Source organism: Diplotaxodon limnothrissa, linkage group LG18, assembly GCF_057381915.1.
Source record: "Diplotaxodon limnothrissa isolate DT_005_m linkage group LG18, D_limnothrissa_male_GT1.1, whole genome shotgun sequence".
NCBI lineage: Eukaryota > Metazoa > Chordata > Actinopteri > Cichliformes > Cichlidae > Diplotaxodon > Diplotaxodon limnothrissa.
This window is the reverse complement of record NC_140613.1, coordinates 19,342,354-19,357,183: the sequence shown is the minus strand read 5'-3', so window position 1 is coordinate 19,357,183 and position 14,830 is coordinate 19,342,354. Positions and strand designations below refer to the sequence as shown.

General features: G+C 40.0%; 1 protein-coding gene across 2 annotated transcripts in view; it reads right to left on the bottom strand.

Annotated features, from left to right (window-relative positions):
• tnr (tenascin R (restrictin, janusin)) overlaps positions 1-14,830 on the bottom strand; it is a 73,378-nt gene that overhangs the window by 28,091 nt on the left and 30,457 nt on the right. For both annotated transcript variants that reach the window (XM_085377761.1, XM_085377762.1), the window contains exons 15-20: positions 14,416-14,549; positions 14,213-14,342; positions 11,006-11,272; positions 7,863-7,982; positions 7,331-7,474; positions 897-1,016 (exon numbers count right to left, since the gene is read on the bottom strand). In XM_085377761.1, the coding sequence (XP_085233887.1) occupies positions 897-1,016; positions 7,331-7,474; positions 7,863-7,982; positions 11,006-11,272; positions 14,213-14,342; positions 14,416-14,549 (915 nt within the window). The remainder of the gene's footprint in view (positions 1-896; positions 1,017-7,330; positions 7,475-7,862; positions 7,983-11,005; positions 11,273-14,212; positions 14,343-14,415; positions 14,550-14,830) is intronic.

Below are 14,830 nucleotides of genomic sequence, written 5' to 3'. Positions count from 1 at the left end.
AATACAAATTTCTCTGGATAACTCCAGGCGTGGCATACTGCGTGGGGTCATGTGCAAATGAGAAAGATGCGTCCCATTACATTTTCCCCAGCCAGTTTATAAAAATAACAACAGCATGAGATAACACTGGTTGAGTGTTGTATTGACCTATTAGTAAAACAATATCCAATTTCTTGGAAACCTTTTATACCTACACATATCAGCGCTCTAGTTGTGTGCATGTCAAGTGTCTTTAAGCCATATCTGTACCTACTGCTGCTTGGCAGTCATCCACTTGGTTCAGGGAGCACATTATAGACTGGCTCTGAGGGGCCAAGCAATATGGCTATCTTTTACCTGTCTGGATATGGCTGTCAGATGCTGAAGACATGGGCTGCATCAGAAATGCATGCCGCCTAGTAACTGCATTGTTTTTGCCAAGGCTAAGCAGTTTAACCAAGCATAATGAACTGTTCTGAAAGCAAGACAAATGGATCTATATTGCCTCAAAGGACTCATTGCACTGATCTCACTTCTTAATGGGAAAACTGTGATGGTACCTGTCACATCTTCACATGCAACCGATGACTCTCATTGCACTGTATGCTGCCACTACTACAGTACTACTATATATATATATATATATATATATATATATATATATATATATATATATATGTGTGTGTGTGTGTGTGTGTGTGTGTATGGTATTTATGGTCTAAAGTTAGAGCCAACTGTAGATGGGCACTACAGTAATTTTGTCAACGTAAGGAAGTATAAGCTAATGTTTTCATGTGTTTTAATGTGAAGTAGTCACAGTGTCATGCTACAGTTTAATGGTTGTTAATGATGTTATCTAATTGGTGTCCTTTCACTGACTTTCCAACATCAAATCAAGCAAATGAATGCACACTCACCCTGGTTGTGTGTGAGAGTCACCACGTAGTTGTCAACATTGGACACGGGTGGATTCCACCTCAGCAGGGCTCCTTGAGGGGTGATGTTGAGGGCCGTCAACTCCGACGGCATATCCATCGCTATGTTTGCAATACAAGACAAGAATGAACACAACAGTTAAACAAAAGATAATATCAGGCTCTTTGAACATCTTCCCCATCATTTATGAGATACTGTGTCAGTGCTACACAGATAAATTGACAGCTGTGGATCACAACCAAGAATGACAGCGGTCCGCTCATTGCAGACAAACACAACATGTTTGCTATACATTGTCGAAATGATCTTGTTTGTTTGTAGCGTGTGCAAATCTATACAATTTTTTGTCAGCTTGCTTAACAGTGACCTATAAATCATTTGAGGAAAAAATAGGCACCCAAGTCAAGAGGCGAGAGAAACAGAGAGCATAACACATAACAGAGAACTTACCAAAGAACCCTTTTAAAATTTTAAATTGGCCTTTTTGTGTCTAGAAACCTGTTGTAAAAATACATAATTTGTTCCAAAAAAAATCAGAAGTGGACAAGAGGATGACAAAAGAAGTGACATGTCCCCCAAAAAGATCTACAGCCAATCAGGAGTATTTGAAAGTCATGTCCTCAAGAAATAAGAAAGAAATCCAGCAAAAATCTGACCCTGGACTTGAGAGATGTATCTAGCCTATCAGCTGCTTAATCTACACTTCAAATGAGTCTTCACTTAAGCCATTCTTACGGGAAATGTGGGGGAAAAGGCTGAGGAATGCCAGAATAGAAAAGGTCTTATGGAGCAATGAATCCAAATTTTTGTCATCATCAAAAGTCATCATCAATATGTATAAAAAAAGGTCGGGATAGATGTACATCAGTGAGTATCTACAGTCATCTGTGGAGTCTCTGTCATTGTTTGGGTCTGCATTTTAGCAAGTGGTGTTGGATCTTATCAAAATTGATGTAATTATAAACGCAGAAAAGCATAATCAGATTTTGATCTACCATGCAGTACCATCCTAAAAGCATCTGATTGGCATTAATTTCATTTTTCTGAATGACAATGATCCCAAACACAAGGCCAATGCAGTAAAAGTACCTTGTTTATACCTTGTTGTCAAACGTGTATGGAACAAAATCCATCGCGGATTGACAGAGAATAGAATAAAAGGCAGCCAATGTTCAAAGAGGAGTTTTCAATGTCCTTCAAAAAGCCTGGAGAACTATTCCTGAAGTCTATTTAAAGAAGTGGGGAAAAAAGCTTGGCTAATATGTTTCCATAAACTCCCGATTTCCTAGTAAAATGTGAGAAATTAAGGATCTTTTTTATATTACTGTGCATAGTTAAACCAGGAGACTGCTACACTACTTTTTGTATCACATAACAAAGTTCATGTAAAATCATGTATCTCTTAGCTGCTGGCTGTCACTGGATTTCTCGCCCAGTAAGCTCAGAGCAAATAAAAGAAAAAGGGAAATTGACTCTGTCAATCACCGCTTTTAATGGAAAATAACTTATCACTGAATTGTTCACAAATTAACAAGCTGCATCATATTTCCCTTCATATGCAGAGAGCTTTGTATTTTGAACACTGTGTGAAATTCAATTGGAGACACACCTAAATTATTAATTAGACTGACAACAACGAGATATATATTCATATGAATTGCAGAGACAAAAAAACTTTGCAAGAATGCTGATTAATGGTGACTTCACCGTGATGCGAAAGTTTCATATTCTCTTAGGCCTCCTGTTTCACACCCTCTCCCTAATTTTGTTCTCAGACTGCTGGACATGCCAAAATTGAGTTTGAATTTAATTATACCTTTAACCTCAGTGCTTCAACCCCAATTTCTCCTCAGGCATGTTATTTTGGCACAGCAGAGAGCGTGGCAGGAGAACACAGAACACTGCGAGTGATCCCAATCTCTGCCCAGATGAGGTAATTAATGTTGCCCTGCCCTCATCAGAATAATAAAAAAAAAAGAATTGTGCTCTTTCTTAACACTGCGATAGATGGACGAACCTGATTAAAATCATTACTTTAATTGCAAAAAGTGAATTTAATGGAGCCTTGCCAAGTCAATTAGATTGGCAATGGAGATAGAGTAGAGATGGCCAAAATAGAAAAAAATAAACAGGTCATCCTCCTTCATCAAGAGCTGCGATAATTCAATCATCATACTGCATCTACTGATTGCATGGGTGAATTACAGGCTCAGGCTATCTATATACTTTCACTCAGATCTGGAAGTCAAGGCCCAGTGGGAATATAAATGCAGGCCATTATATGATTGCAGAAAATGATTTGATCACAACTTTGTATTTATTATGTACAGTATGTGTCGTACTACGATGATTTATTGGCTCATCTTCTGACTTAGCCTTGGGAACAGTGGATATTTTTCAGAACTTTCTTTGCATCCATGATATCTGGATAAGCAGACAGTTGATATCCATGCCAAATATCCTCAGAAGGGACCATACTGATGTAGCTGAATGGCTCAAGGATAAACCTTTCATCTAAGAGATAAGAAAGGCAACATATTATTTTTAGACTTATTTTTCTCCCAATATTTTTTACTTTTTACCTGCTTATTTCTTTTCCACTGTTTGGTTAGATTTAGGCAACAAAACTACTATGATTTAGGGTGAAAAATATAGAGTTTCACACAGCAAACCAGTTGCTTGAAACCATTTCTTCTTCTCTTGTTACCATATTTTTCAGATCTTAATTATGGCACAACACAAACAACACAAACACAGCAATACCTGATAGACCTGCAGCAGTCCTGGTGAGGAGATGATTGAGGTTTGATGTTCTAAGTCGTCGTTATATGTTTTATTTAGGGCGCTCGGCTTGCTGTTACATGCAGAAAATATGCTCTCAGCTCATTATTAGTGTGTAATTCACAACGTAGGATATTTCAGAAACACTCCAGCTGTGCCGCTTGGTCACGAGGTCAGCCTGCGTTGTATTGAGACTGTGGCCATTAAAGCCAGTAAGACACAAAACTCCAGTAAATCTCTGTACACCCTCTCATTATTGTGGCAAAGCAAAAGAAAGCCGCATGCTCTACACATTAACCTCGGAGCTACGCTGAACGTGTATATGCGTGCTCCTGGTGTCGCGTTAATACTCATGAGGCGCACAAATATTTAGACACATAAACAGTGTTTTGGCTGCATATAATCTGTGGCGTTTTAGAGCCGCAGGGATACCGGTTGACTGATGATGTTGGATGTTGAGTGTGTTTCAAGTGTAGGTAAAATGCTCACTCATACAGTCATTTAAAATGTGAGACCAGTCATTACGCCCAATCATTAAGTAAAGATTAATTACTGGTTTTGTGGCACTTAGTAGCTGAACCTAAAGGAGTCTTTAAGATAAGGATCATTATGTAAATTCACAGAAAATAATAATTATCATAACATTAGCATAGCGGTAACTGTCCTGCTGATAAAGTGAGTTCTCTGTTTTGTGGAGCTGCACATTATTGCAATCCCTACTCGAGAACTGTTTCTTAGCAAACATGTAACAGTCACCGACTGTTAACTATTTCTGTGCCATTTCTTTTTTTAGTGATCCTAATCCACTAGTGATGAAAAAAAAGAATAAAAACCTATTTTCTCTTCTCCTTTCCTTTATTTTCATTACCCTTTTTAGTCAAATTTTTTCCATTTTTGTATTTACCATTTCCTCTGCATGCCTGGCATTATGCCTTTTGTTTTTCTGTCAATTTATGTGTTATCTCTGATGTTCATTAAGTGTTATTTGGTATTGTGTGGACTATTTTAAGCATGTTTCAATTAACAAAGCAAGTGCATTCCCCTCCTCTGTTTTCTCTTAACGCAGCTGGCAGGGAGGATGTTAATGTTCTTTCCACAAACTTCAGTTTTGGGAAGAGTAATACTTTACTGGGGGTCCTGACACTTTGCTAATGAGCACCGTCATTAGCCCTTAAACAGGCCTTCACACAGTCCATTTAGTGTCACCCCCGCCAAATTCATCTTAGATTAGCAGTACCTGCTGTGCTTGCAAAATGAAATATGGCTCCCCGCTTTCTCAGCCCTTCGCACAGTAATTGATTACGGATGTGAAGTAAGTCGAAATTGCAGCGTTACCCAAGTTATTACATACTTGACCAGGCAGTGTTGGATTACGCTTTCAAATCCCTTGTTTATGTATTGTTGTTGAAAGCAGTGTAAAAGTGTCCCTGGTTGAGCATTCTTGGATGTGAGGAAAATGTTGTTTACCATTTCTAACAAGCTTGACTTTGTAGTTATGTTCTTTTCAGGCTATTACAGCCCCTCCGTCTCTGCTCATTGTACCCACGCTGGGATTGTTGGAAGAAGGCGCTGATAATAAAGAACAGGAGGAGGCAGGAAGCGAGGCAGGGGGGAGAAAGAGAAAACAAGGGAAAGGGTCTCTTTCAGCTTCTTTTTTCTTACTGGATTCTTGAACCTTGCCGCTCCAGGTGAATCAGGTCTCATTGGTATGCAAACACACCTTCTACTCGCCTGTTCCCGCTCCAATTCTGCGCTCTCCTCAGCTTTCCCTTTCCCCTCTCTTGCACGTACACCGAGCATTTTGAATACAGCACTGGGAGAGTGTGTTAATCTCAGGTTAGCGGAATTCTTCAGAGAAGAACGGTATCTCATTGTCACACGTGTGTGCAACGGCGAGGTTTTATTTTTACCTAACTTATGATTTGGTGCTAATTTTGAAAGCATGAAAAAACAAGACCTTTGATTTCATTAAATTCTGAAGACACAACAAAGGAGGGAGGTAGGGCAGAGAAGACGGAGGGAGGAGGAGAGGAGGAAATCGAGGCAGAATGGGCGAGACAGAGAGAGACATCACAGTGCTAAAAGACTGAAGCGAGTCAAAGGATAGAGATAGGAGGCAGGAGAGCAGCCAGAGAGATAGAAGACAGTGAGATGGAGCTGGGAGCAGGTTACCAATTACTGGGTCACGGAGTGGACGCTTTCATCTGTTGCAGCGGCAGAGACTGCACCGTCTACAACATGAGCTTCACCCTTGGATTGTGTGCATACTTGTGTGTGCATTTTAGTCTGCTGCTCGTTTTTAACACAGCTGTTATAGCTGTGGACAGAGCAATTGACCCGAAAGTCTAGCAGGGGAGGAACTCTTCATTTATTTTACATGGCAAACATTTGTCCTTCTGCTGCCCTCTCACAGCAAGACTTACTTTATTCGAGAACTGTCAGCACTGTGATTTTACGACCTCAGAGGAGAACAAAATACCACTAACCTGTGAGGTGATCTTCAGAAAATTAAACGTAAACTATTTTACAGATTATCTGACTTTGATTGACTCATTTTTTAATTTACTGTTTCCTTTTTTAGGAGAAGAAAAAGTAAACAATTCGATTTCAGAAACACAGCTGTGATTGTTTCTCTTAATATTAATTAAGGACAACAATGTCTAGATCAGAATATTATAGTTAATCGAATACTAAAGATTCGAAAAGTTTATTATAATAAAAATCCATTATGCCCTCTACACAATAATAATTTAATCAAACAATAAAAACTAAACTGAAATTATAAAATCCACTCTGGAAACTGTCTGAAGTTAAGAAGAAAAGTCTCAATTAAAAAAGAGAAAATAATAATAATTAGAAAATACAAAACTATGATAACTCTGGTGTTGATAAATTGAGTATAAGCATGGTCATTAGTGGCCTACCTTTAATTTAACCTGTTTCAGTCCATTACTGCTCAGTTTGCTTTGCTTTTGTACTTAACTCACTATACTCAGTGTGTTTGCTGTTAGCCAACATATCTTCATAGGAGACGGGATAAAGACTGTATGGCTATCTGCCTGGCGATGGACGCTGCTGCTAGCTGGAGAAACAATGGGCTTACCAGAACATTAAAGGTTAGTAACATCATCCTTTGCACAGGCACCTAACTACAGTACATGCATAAAACCTGACAAGAGAAAAACAATTGTGTATATGAATAACAATCGATGGTTAGGTATGTCTTTCACTATTGCGAAAATGTGGAAGCTTTTTATTCATTTATTTTTCTGCAGAGGGAAATTTAGGTCGTGTCACTCTGAGGTGGGGTTGCTCACTTACCAGTCATTCACAGTGTTGCCTTACTTGAGACATTATAGCAGAACTATAGTAGACAGCAGCTCTTTTTTAGGTGTCTTAGAAATACCTTACAGCTATTTAAGACCTGGAACAAACACGCAATGCAATAAGGTTTTATATAAAGAGAGGGCACTATGTGTAGAACAGCTCAGCACACTTGAATACCTTTACATGTGTCCACCTGAGCTACCACACTCTGTTCTCCTTGGCTGAGTTTCCTGCACTAACTGTTTCTGTGTAAGACATCGGAGTCCCACAACAATATGGACCTAATGGTTCTGTGGTTAGCTCCTACCTGTGAAGACGGAAGTGCTGACAACACTGCTCTCCTGACTCCCGCTGACAGCTTTGAGACTGATCTCATATTCTGTGGCAGGAAACAGACTGGACAGGGTGTAGTTTGTAACATCGCTGTCAATCATCACGCTGTCTACTCGACCTGCAGGGGACACGAGAGAGAGGCCAGCACCTGAACACCAGAACTGTCACACTGATCTCCTTCTTCACGTACAGGGTACGCAGCGTAGCCAGCTGCTGTTCCTTTATTTTTTTTTGCATCACAGGGAAAATACTTAATAAATATGGAATTTTAATTAAAATTTCAATTACCTTTCACTGATAAAATGTTATAATTAATTAGGTGTGTGGCACGGCGCTCTGCTACAAAATGTATCTTACATCAGAGGGAGCCTCCTACAGCAAATGCCATGCTCATTTAACTGTAACAATGAACAGCAGTGTGCTCTGTGTATGCTAATATAATAAATAGCGTGTTATTCAAATGCACTTAAGAATAACATCACGGTTTGCAGTTATGTGCACGCTACCTCTGGCCGACTGGTAGGACAGCTTATAGTATTCAAACGGAGCCAGCGGTTTGATCCAAGAGATCGTCACGGCGTCCTCGGTGACGTCCGACACCATCATCTCTTTTGGTGGGTCCATGCCTAAAAGTGCGATGAGAAAGAAAACACTGTCATGCGGTTCAAATGGTATAAAAAAAAAAAGGATGAGCCCCAGCATATAATAGGAGCATGTTATGTTATGTACAAAGCTAATTCAGTCATTTTCATGAAAATCTATAAGAAAGACTGCCCTTGAAGGCCCGAGTAGTTCAGTAACCCTCATTTTGTCCACATTTAATGTCCTCTTCATTAAATTTACATAGAAACAGAGCTGTCCTTGGGTCTGCGAGACTGTGTGAATTTTTAATGCACATTTTTATTACGAACAAAACACCATCAAAAGATTAGCGAGAAGAAACTGAGCAGCATCAAGCTAAAAAAAACACAACCGTTAATGTTGAGGCTGAGCAGGGTTTACACAGAGGAGACCCCTCCCCTGCCAAAATTCTGTTTTATATGTCTCCTCAGACCACTGAGCTGCGACGGAAAAGGTTACGGTGAAGACAATTTGAGCAAACAATTAAAGCCCTGACAGATCCTAGGGAAAAAAAGAAAGATATTTAGACAGTGAAGAAAAAAAAATAAGAACGTACGAGAATGGAACAAAAAAAAAAACAAAGATCAAGATTAAGAGATTGCTTCCATCTCCTGTTGTGGGCGATGGGTAAGAGCACTTATAGACGACTGCTACACTCTCTCTTCCCTGATTTGAGAAGAATTATGGCTATTATTCCCACGCAGAAAGCAGGAGATTTCAAATTCTTGGAAGAGGACTAATTTAAAGTCTGCTCGCATGGAATACAGTTGCATTTATTCAAGTCGTGCATGTTTTACTAATTACGTTTGCTTTGGCAAATGTAGAGCCAAAGAAAGAATAATGGCTGTAAAAATTAATTCTCTTATAAAGGTTCCTGGGGGGGGGGGGGGGGGGGGCGCAGGCAGAGATATACAGCTAGTCACTTTTGCATTATGTCAGCCAAAGCGGAGCTGGACCATAAAGTAAAACTGTGGTTAAATCTTAATGCAGCACAGTTCAAGTGTAGCAAGTGATTCAAGGCAGCAAGCAGCCCCCCATCAATGCTCACGTTCAAACACGTGAGATCAAAGCAGGGCGCTAAAATGATCACAGCGTAAAGACCGGTGCAAGAAATAGTGTACATCTGTCCCATCCCATCCAATCTCACCCCCTGAAAATCTGCCTCTTGTGTGTGCGTGAATGTAAAGCGAGAAAGCGGAGGCTCCAAGCTGCCAAGGGGGTGTTTGAAACCGGCATGTGCAGGTGTTTCTGCCACCGATGCTAAGTTAACATCTCTATTGTTTACTGCTGGCTCTCCTATTTTCTCCATTTGTCTCCAGCCCTCCATTATTTTTTCGTCTCATCCTCTTCCTTTTGTCCCCCTCGCTACAAAGAAAGAGAGCGATCCTCTTTCTTCCAGCTCATTGTCAAACTCTCCGGCAGGTTATAATACTGACCCTCTTCTCATTCATTTATCTCTCTTCTCTCTGAGATGTAAATAGCACAGTCGCAATCAAATGGAATAGGGAGAGCTTCTTTTCATAATCTGCCAATTAAACTGGAATTTAGAAAGTCTGCAGAAAAATGACACAGAAATACTGCACTAATTAACGAGGGGTCGCGGTGGCGTCGCTGAAGGTAAAATAGGTTAATAAGACATGGAGAGAAGTGATAGAGAAACCGTAATTAAGATGTAAGAAAAAAAGACAAGAATATACTTAAATGGGTGAATACACAGGAAAAACAAAACAAGCAGACTGCTCCTTTCTGTTACTGCATGGCCTTCACTCCATTAGGCTGACACTTGTTAGCCACTTGTTTTTTCTCAAATATAATCCAACGTTACATCTGGGTTTTTGAGGTTAGCTTCAACTGTGCAAACCTCAACCATCTGATAGCACTGAGGAGCAAAACCTTTATTTTTGGCACTGCATCTCTACATCTACATCTGAACAGAAAAAAAGGAGAAAAATGAAAAAAATTAAAAAGCCTCCAAGGCAGTTTCTAATTACAAAAGTCATTCTGCTGTGGTGCTGCGCAAATGAAAGCCTAAAAAAAGCATTTCTGCAAATACATATTTAATTTAAAATCACTTTGTATTTCCATTTCTTAAACTAATTTTCTTTCTCTTTCCTTTTACACGCTACCTCATACATGTTAATTCAATATTTTGCTCCCCCAAAATCCTTTCTTTCCTGTTCCCCATCTCTGTTTTTTACATTGTATCCCTCATTCATAAATATGATTAAGGTGATTAGAGTTGGAATCTTTCTTAATTGTTAAGTAGATCAAGCTAAAACAAATAAATAAATGCTGGGAACTTGATGTCATTTTACATGCACAAATACAAAGCATTGCTAATTTAGAGCTTCTGGGGTGTGAGATTGTCTTGAATAATACTAGACTCAGAATATTTAGGATCCTTGGGGTTTTGTAGTGTTAAAAATAATACTTTGAGCTTCAAGAAGTTGTGATGATCATCTTTTTTCTTCACTTTCCAATGAACTGGGATGCTGCGTAAATAACAACATAACAACATAATACAATGATTTGTAAATCTCACAAAGCCATATTTTATTCACAGAACATAAAAAACATATTAAATGTTTTAAGTGAGACAATGTGCTGTGTAACATCAACTATTTTTTCACAACAGTCAACAAACGACTGGGAGTTGAGAAGACTGGCTGCTGGACTCTTGGGTCTGATATAGGATTCAACGCCTCTGGGTCATCTTTGTCATAGAAATAGCATCTTTTTGCTGGATGTCTCAGTTAAAACATTTCATGTGTTTTCTAATATAACTTTATGGGTTTTGCAAATGATTGGATTCTATTTACATTTAAAAAAAATTCACAATCATTGGGTCGGAGTTGCAGAAAAATGCATGTACTCTTGCCACACATAGACAAACAAAATTACTATGACCCTAAGTGTGCATATCTACTTGGACAGGACCCCCACAAAGTCACAAACCTTTATTTTGCTGCTGATGTTTCTCTATTTTCATCACTTACAAACTTTTTTTTCCATCATTCAAGCAGCTCACCTGTAGTAAGTGAAGCTGTAATGGGCTCTGAAGCAACGTCCCCCTGTATTGTGATTAGACTGACGGTGTAATGAGTGGACGGCAGCAGCCCCTGGATCAGTGACCTCGTCTTGGAGCCATGCAGTGTCACCTTAGAGGTGTCGGTCCCGTCGGCAGAGCTGTAGCTCAGAATGAAGAGTTCAGCGGGCGGTGCTGGGGCGCTCCACGCCACTGACACAGAGTCTGAAGTCACCTCTGATAAGTAGAGGTGGGTTACAGGTCTGATTCCTGGAGGAACGAGGGGGTTTAGAGGTCACCGAGGAGCTTTCAAGGACAGGCAAAAATCCTGCTATGAGCACGAAATGTTAATGGGAAAAAAAAAAACAGGCAGTTGCTGTCATTATAGAGATGACAGACAAGCCGTTAAGTGATGGATGAAAGCCGTCCTCGATGATGTAACAGACCGTTTATAATACAGTTGAGAAAATTAGCCTTGGGTGTAATCTTGATGGGGAAGGTGAGAGTCAAAGAAAACCACAATCATGTGGCAGTAATGAATTAATTGGTCATAAAAAGGGAAACTAATGAGATTACCCGCCGTTAGGATGAAGATGTGATGGGACTGTTCATAATAAGAAAATGGAAAAAGGATGATAGCAGCAGATGCTGTTGTCAAAATGTATGACCTGGACGGGAGATGATGTAATGAATATGAAGTAGTGTACCAGCTGACACAGCAACAAATGCAAGAGGACTTGAATTTAATTAGCCATGCGTGGATGTATAAGCAGGGGAAATGTGGCAACACTGACTTCTCCTTTCCTGAACTGCCAGGATTACAGGCATCCTGCGGAGTTTTCTTTGCAATCAATCATCATATGAAACCTGCATTGTTTACACTGGCCTGCATCTGTATTCTTCTTGGTGAGCTGCTGCCTTTTATTATTCTTCACAAGTTGTCAGTATGCATTACTGCCATGTGCAGTCAGCAGAAATTCTGTATCACATAGACCTCACGATACCAGTGCCTGTGTGCGTTCATGATCTCAACAGTGGTGGAGAGACGGAGTACGAAAAAGATCCAAACGTGTCTCCAGAGCAGCTTTAAAAAGAGAAGATTGTGGCTACGCATTGATTAAATATGAAAAAAATGCAAAAGGGGTCGAGAGTCTGTGTGAAGCAAAATTCCACAGACGTGATGAAAGTGCCGTCTTTGATCAAGATGACAGTGATAAGCTAGTTAATGGTTTAACAGCAAGTAAGACCACATAGAGGCAATGTGGGTGATGTGAGATGACAATGTGACTCACCTTTGTAGATATTAATGGAACTTTTTTATAGAGAAAATTATGTTTCTTTAAAGAGAAACCCTTGTCATGGATTGTGAAAAAACTTCAACTTCATAGTTAATAAAAGAAAAGTTAATATTATCTCTAGCTGAGGATGGAGGATCTTGCGACAAGCAGTCTGTGGAAACAGGCTACACTCTGAGTCTGAAAGGACTTTGGTTAAAAGGTTAGAATATAAAGATGCTATTAAACGCAAAAATATGGGGTTTAACATCTTCGGAGGTTGGACTATATTAAGAATCACATCCCAGTGTGACAAAATAAATCACTTAATAATCTGTCATAATTCACTACACTTCTACACTTCATAAATATGAACATAGCTACCGCGACGTGCCCAGTGGGTTGTCCTGTTTAAAAGTCTCGAGATGGTCATTTTTAAAAACTCACGTGACAAAGAGAGGCGGTTCTGACTGTGAAACTGCTCACTCATTGGCTATTGACTTGTGATTGACTCGTAAGCCGTTTCATACCACAGATAATCCTCTGTTTTGAAACGCAGTATGAGAAGATTTTTTGAAATAGTCATAAATAAATATGTCCTAAAAGTGACTGAGCGCATAAACTCATCAGTGTTTGCAAGCATTTACAGAGGTCAAAAGAGAAAGCTGGTTTCCAATATACATAGCTACTGCAGCTATCGCCATCTGGTGGCCTTCAGACAAAGTGCAGGTCCGCATTAGCTTCATTTTTTGGACCCAGAAGATAAGTCCATGTTTTATCTCTATGGTTACTCTTACTGATGTGCAGATCGTGTATTAGAAAACTCTGAACGCATAAATGCTGGAAACATGCAAATGAACGCATCACCTGAGTATACCTGAGTGAAGGCGGACAGATGTCTCCAATAAGTGAATAGTGGATGAGAAGATGACAGGTAATTTATGGTTTGTCCTCTGATTCTCTTGATCTGTCATCGTATCATTCCTTCACGTCTCCCCAGACAGTTAAAGTGGTGTTACCAAAGGAGTGCGAGATAACAAAAAGATTAGAAGTAGGATGACATGATTATGACGCTGCGGCGGTGACAACAACGATGGCCGCAGCAATAAAGAAAAAGAGATGATGATAATGACACTGGTAAAGAAAGGAATGATGGCAGGTGATTGCATGTCCATCATCTCTGAAACCGGCCTTTGTGCAACTGAAACTCACGTCAAGCTTTCGGAAAAAGAAAAAAAAAACAAAGAACTACCAGAGTGGAGTAGACTGACAGGCGGTCCGACGTATAGTTGGGCGGATGGATGTGAGTTTAGAGGAAAACGAAGTGATTGAAAAGAAAGGAGCAACATCAAGCTGAAAAACAGGGCGAGCAGACAGCACAGAGCGTGACGGCAAAGGGAGAGAATGTGGTACGAACCGGAGTAAGAAGAAACAGAAACACAAATACATTGAGATGCAAAAGAGAGGTGCAATTAGGAGCGCTTGTAACAAGCTCATTAACGGGCTGGAATAATTTGCCTCTGCTAATTGCTCCTTCGAAGTCTTTCACGGTCCTCCATTTTCTTTAAGCGGTACTCCCCTCACCTGATGTCACACTTTAGTTCACTATATCCATCATTCAACTTCATTACACCCTATACCGTCTTTAGAAGTGTTCTCCAGCTTTCCGTAGTAATGGGCTGATCTTTCATGTCTTTGTCTGTGCAGAGACGCTCGTGAGTGAATTTATTTGAGCTCCTTATGAAGCCTGAACGGATTAAATGAGTGCTGTTTAGGAACGTTTAGTTGAAGCTGTTGCAATGGAAAAGACAAAGGGAGACTGTTTGTCGAGGAAATGATCTCATCATTATGTTATCTGTATGCACGTCTCTGCTGATCTTCATTAAACACTTTAAAGTTAGTCCTTCACTATATGAAATTAGACTACGCTCCCTACCTGTGAAGGCGTCTATGGTAGCTGCAGTGCTCTGCTGTCTTCCTCTTCTTGCTGCTACAGTGATGGTGTACTCAGTCCCAGGCTCCAGGTCCTTCAAAGTGGTGGTGTTGATGTCTTTAGGCACCGTCAGCTAGAACAGGGAAGATGAGTTAAACAAGGTCCAAATCAGACATATACATGGTTATCGTTTCAGTGTTCTTTACCTCATTAGTGACGCCGGAGGCTGATGTGTAGGTGACCTTGTAGTGGTCAATGGGGCCCTGGACTATGCCCCAATTCAGAGTGATGGTGTTGTCCGTGGAAGCCGTCACAGTCAGATTCATAGGTACATCCAGAGCTAAAACAGGGAAAGCAACACTCAAAATTAAACTCAAAACTCCAGCCCAGATTCATGTAACACTCTCACCCTGAAAGATATATCTGAGTGGGTGCACATCGAAAAAATACATGACCTTTGAGGGACCTTCCTCTTAATCCTCCTTCAAATTCACAAGTATTTATATTAATGTTGTTCTCAGTCGTCTTCTCAACTGTCTTTGCAGCTTCTTAGCCCATTACCACCTGCTGTCATTTGGGAAAATACTACTGTGTTGTGTCACCTACAGTACGTGCTCGCGT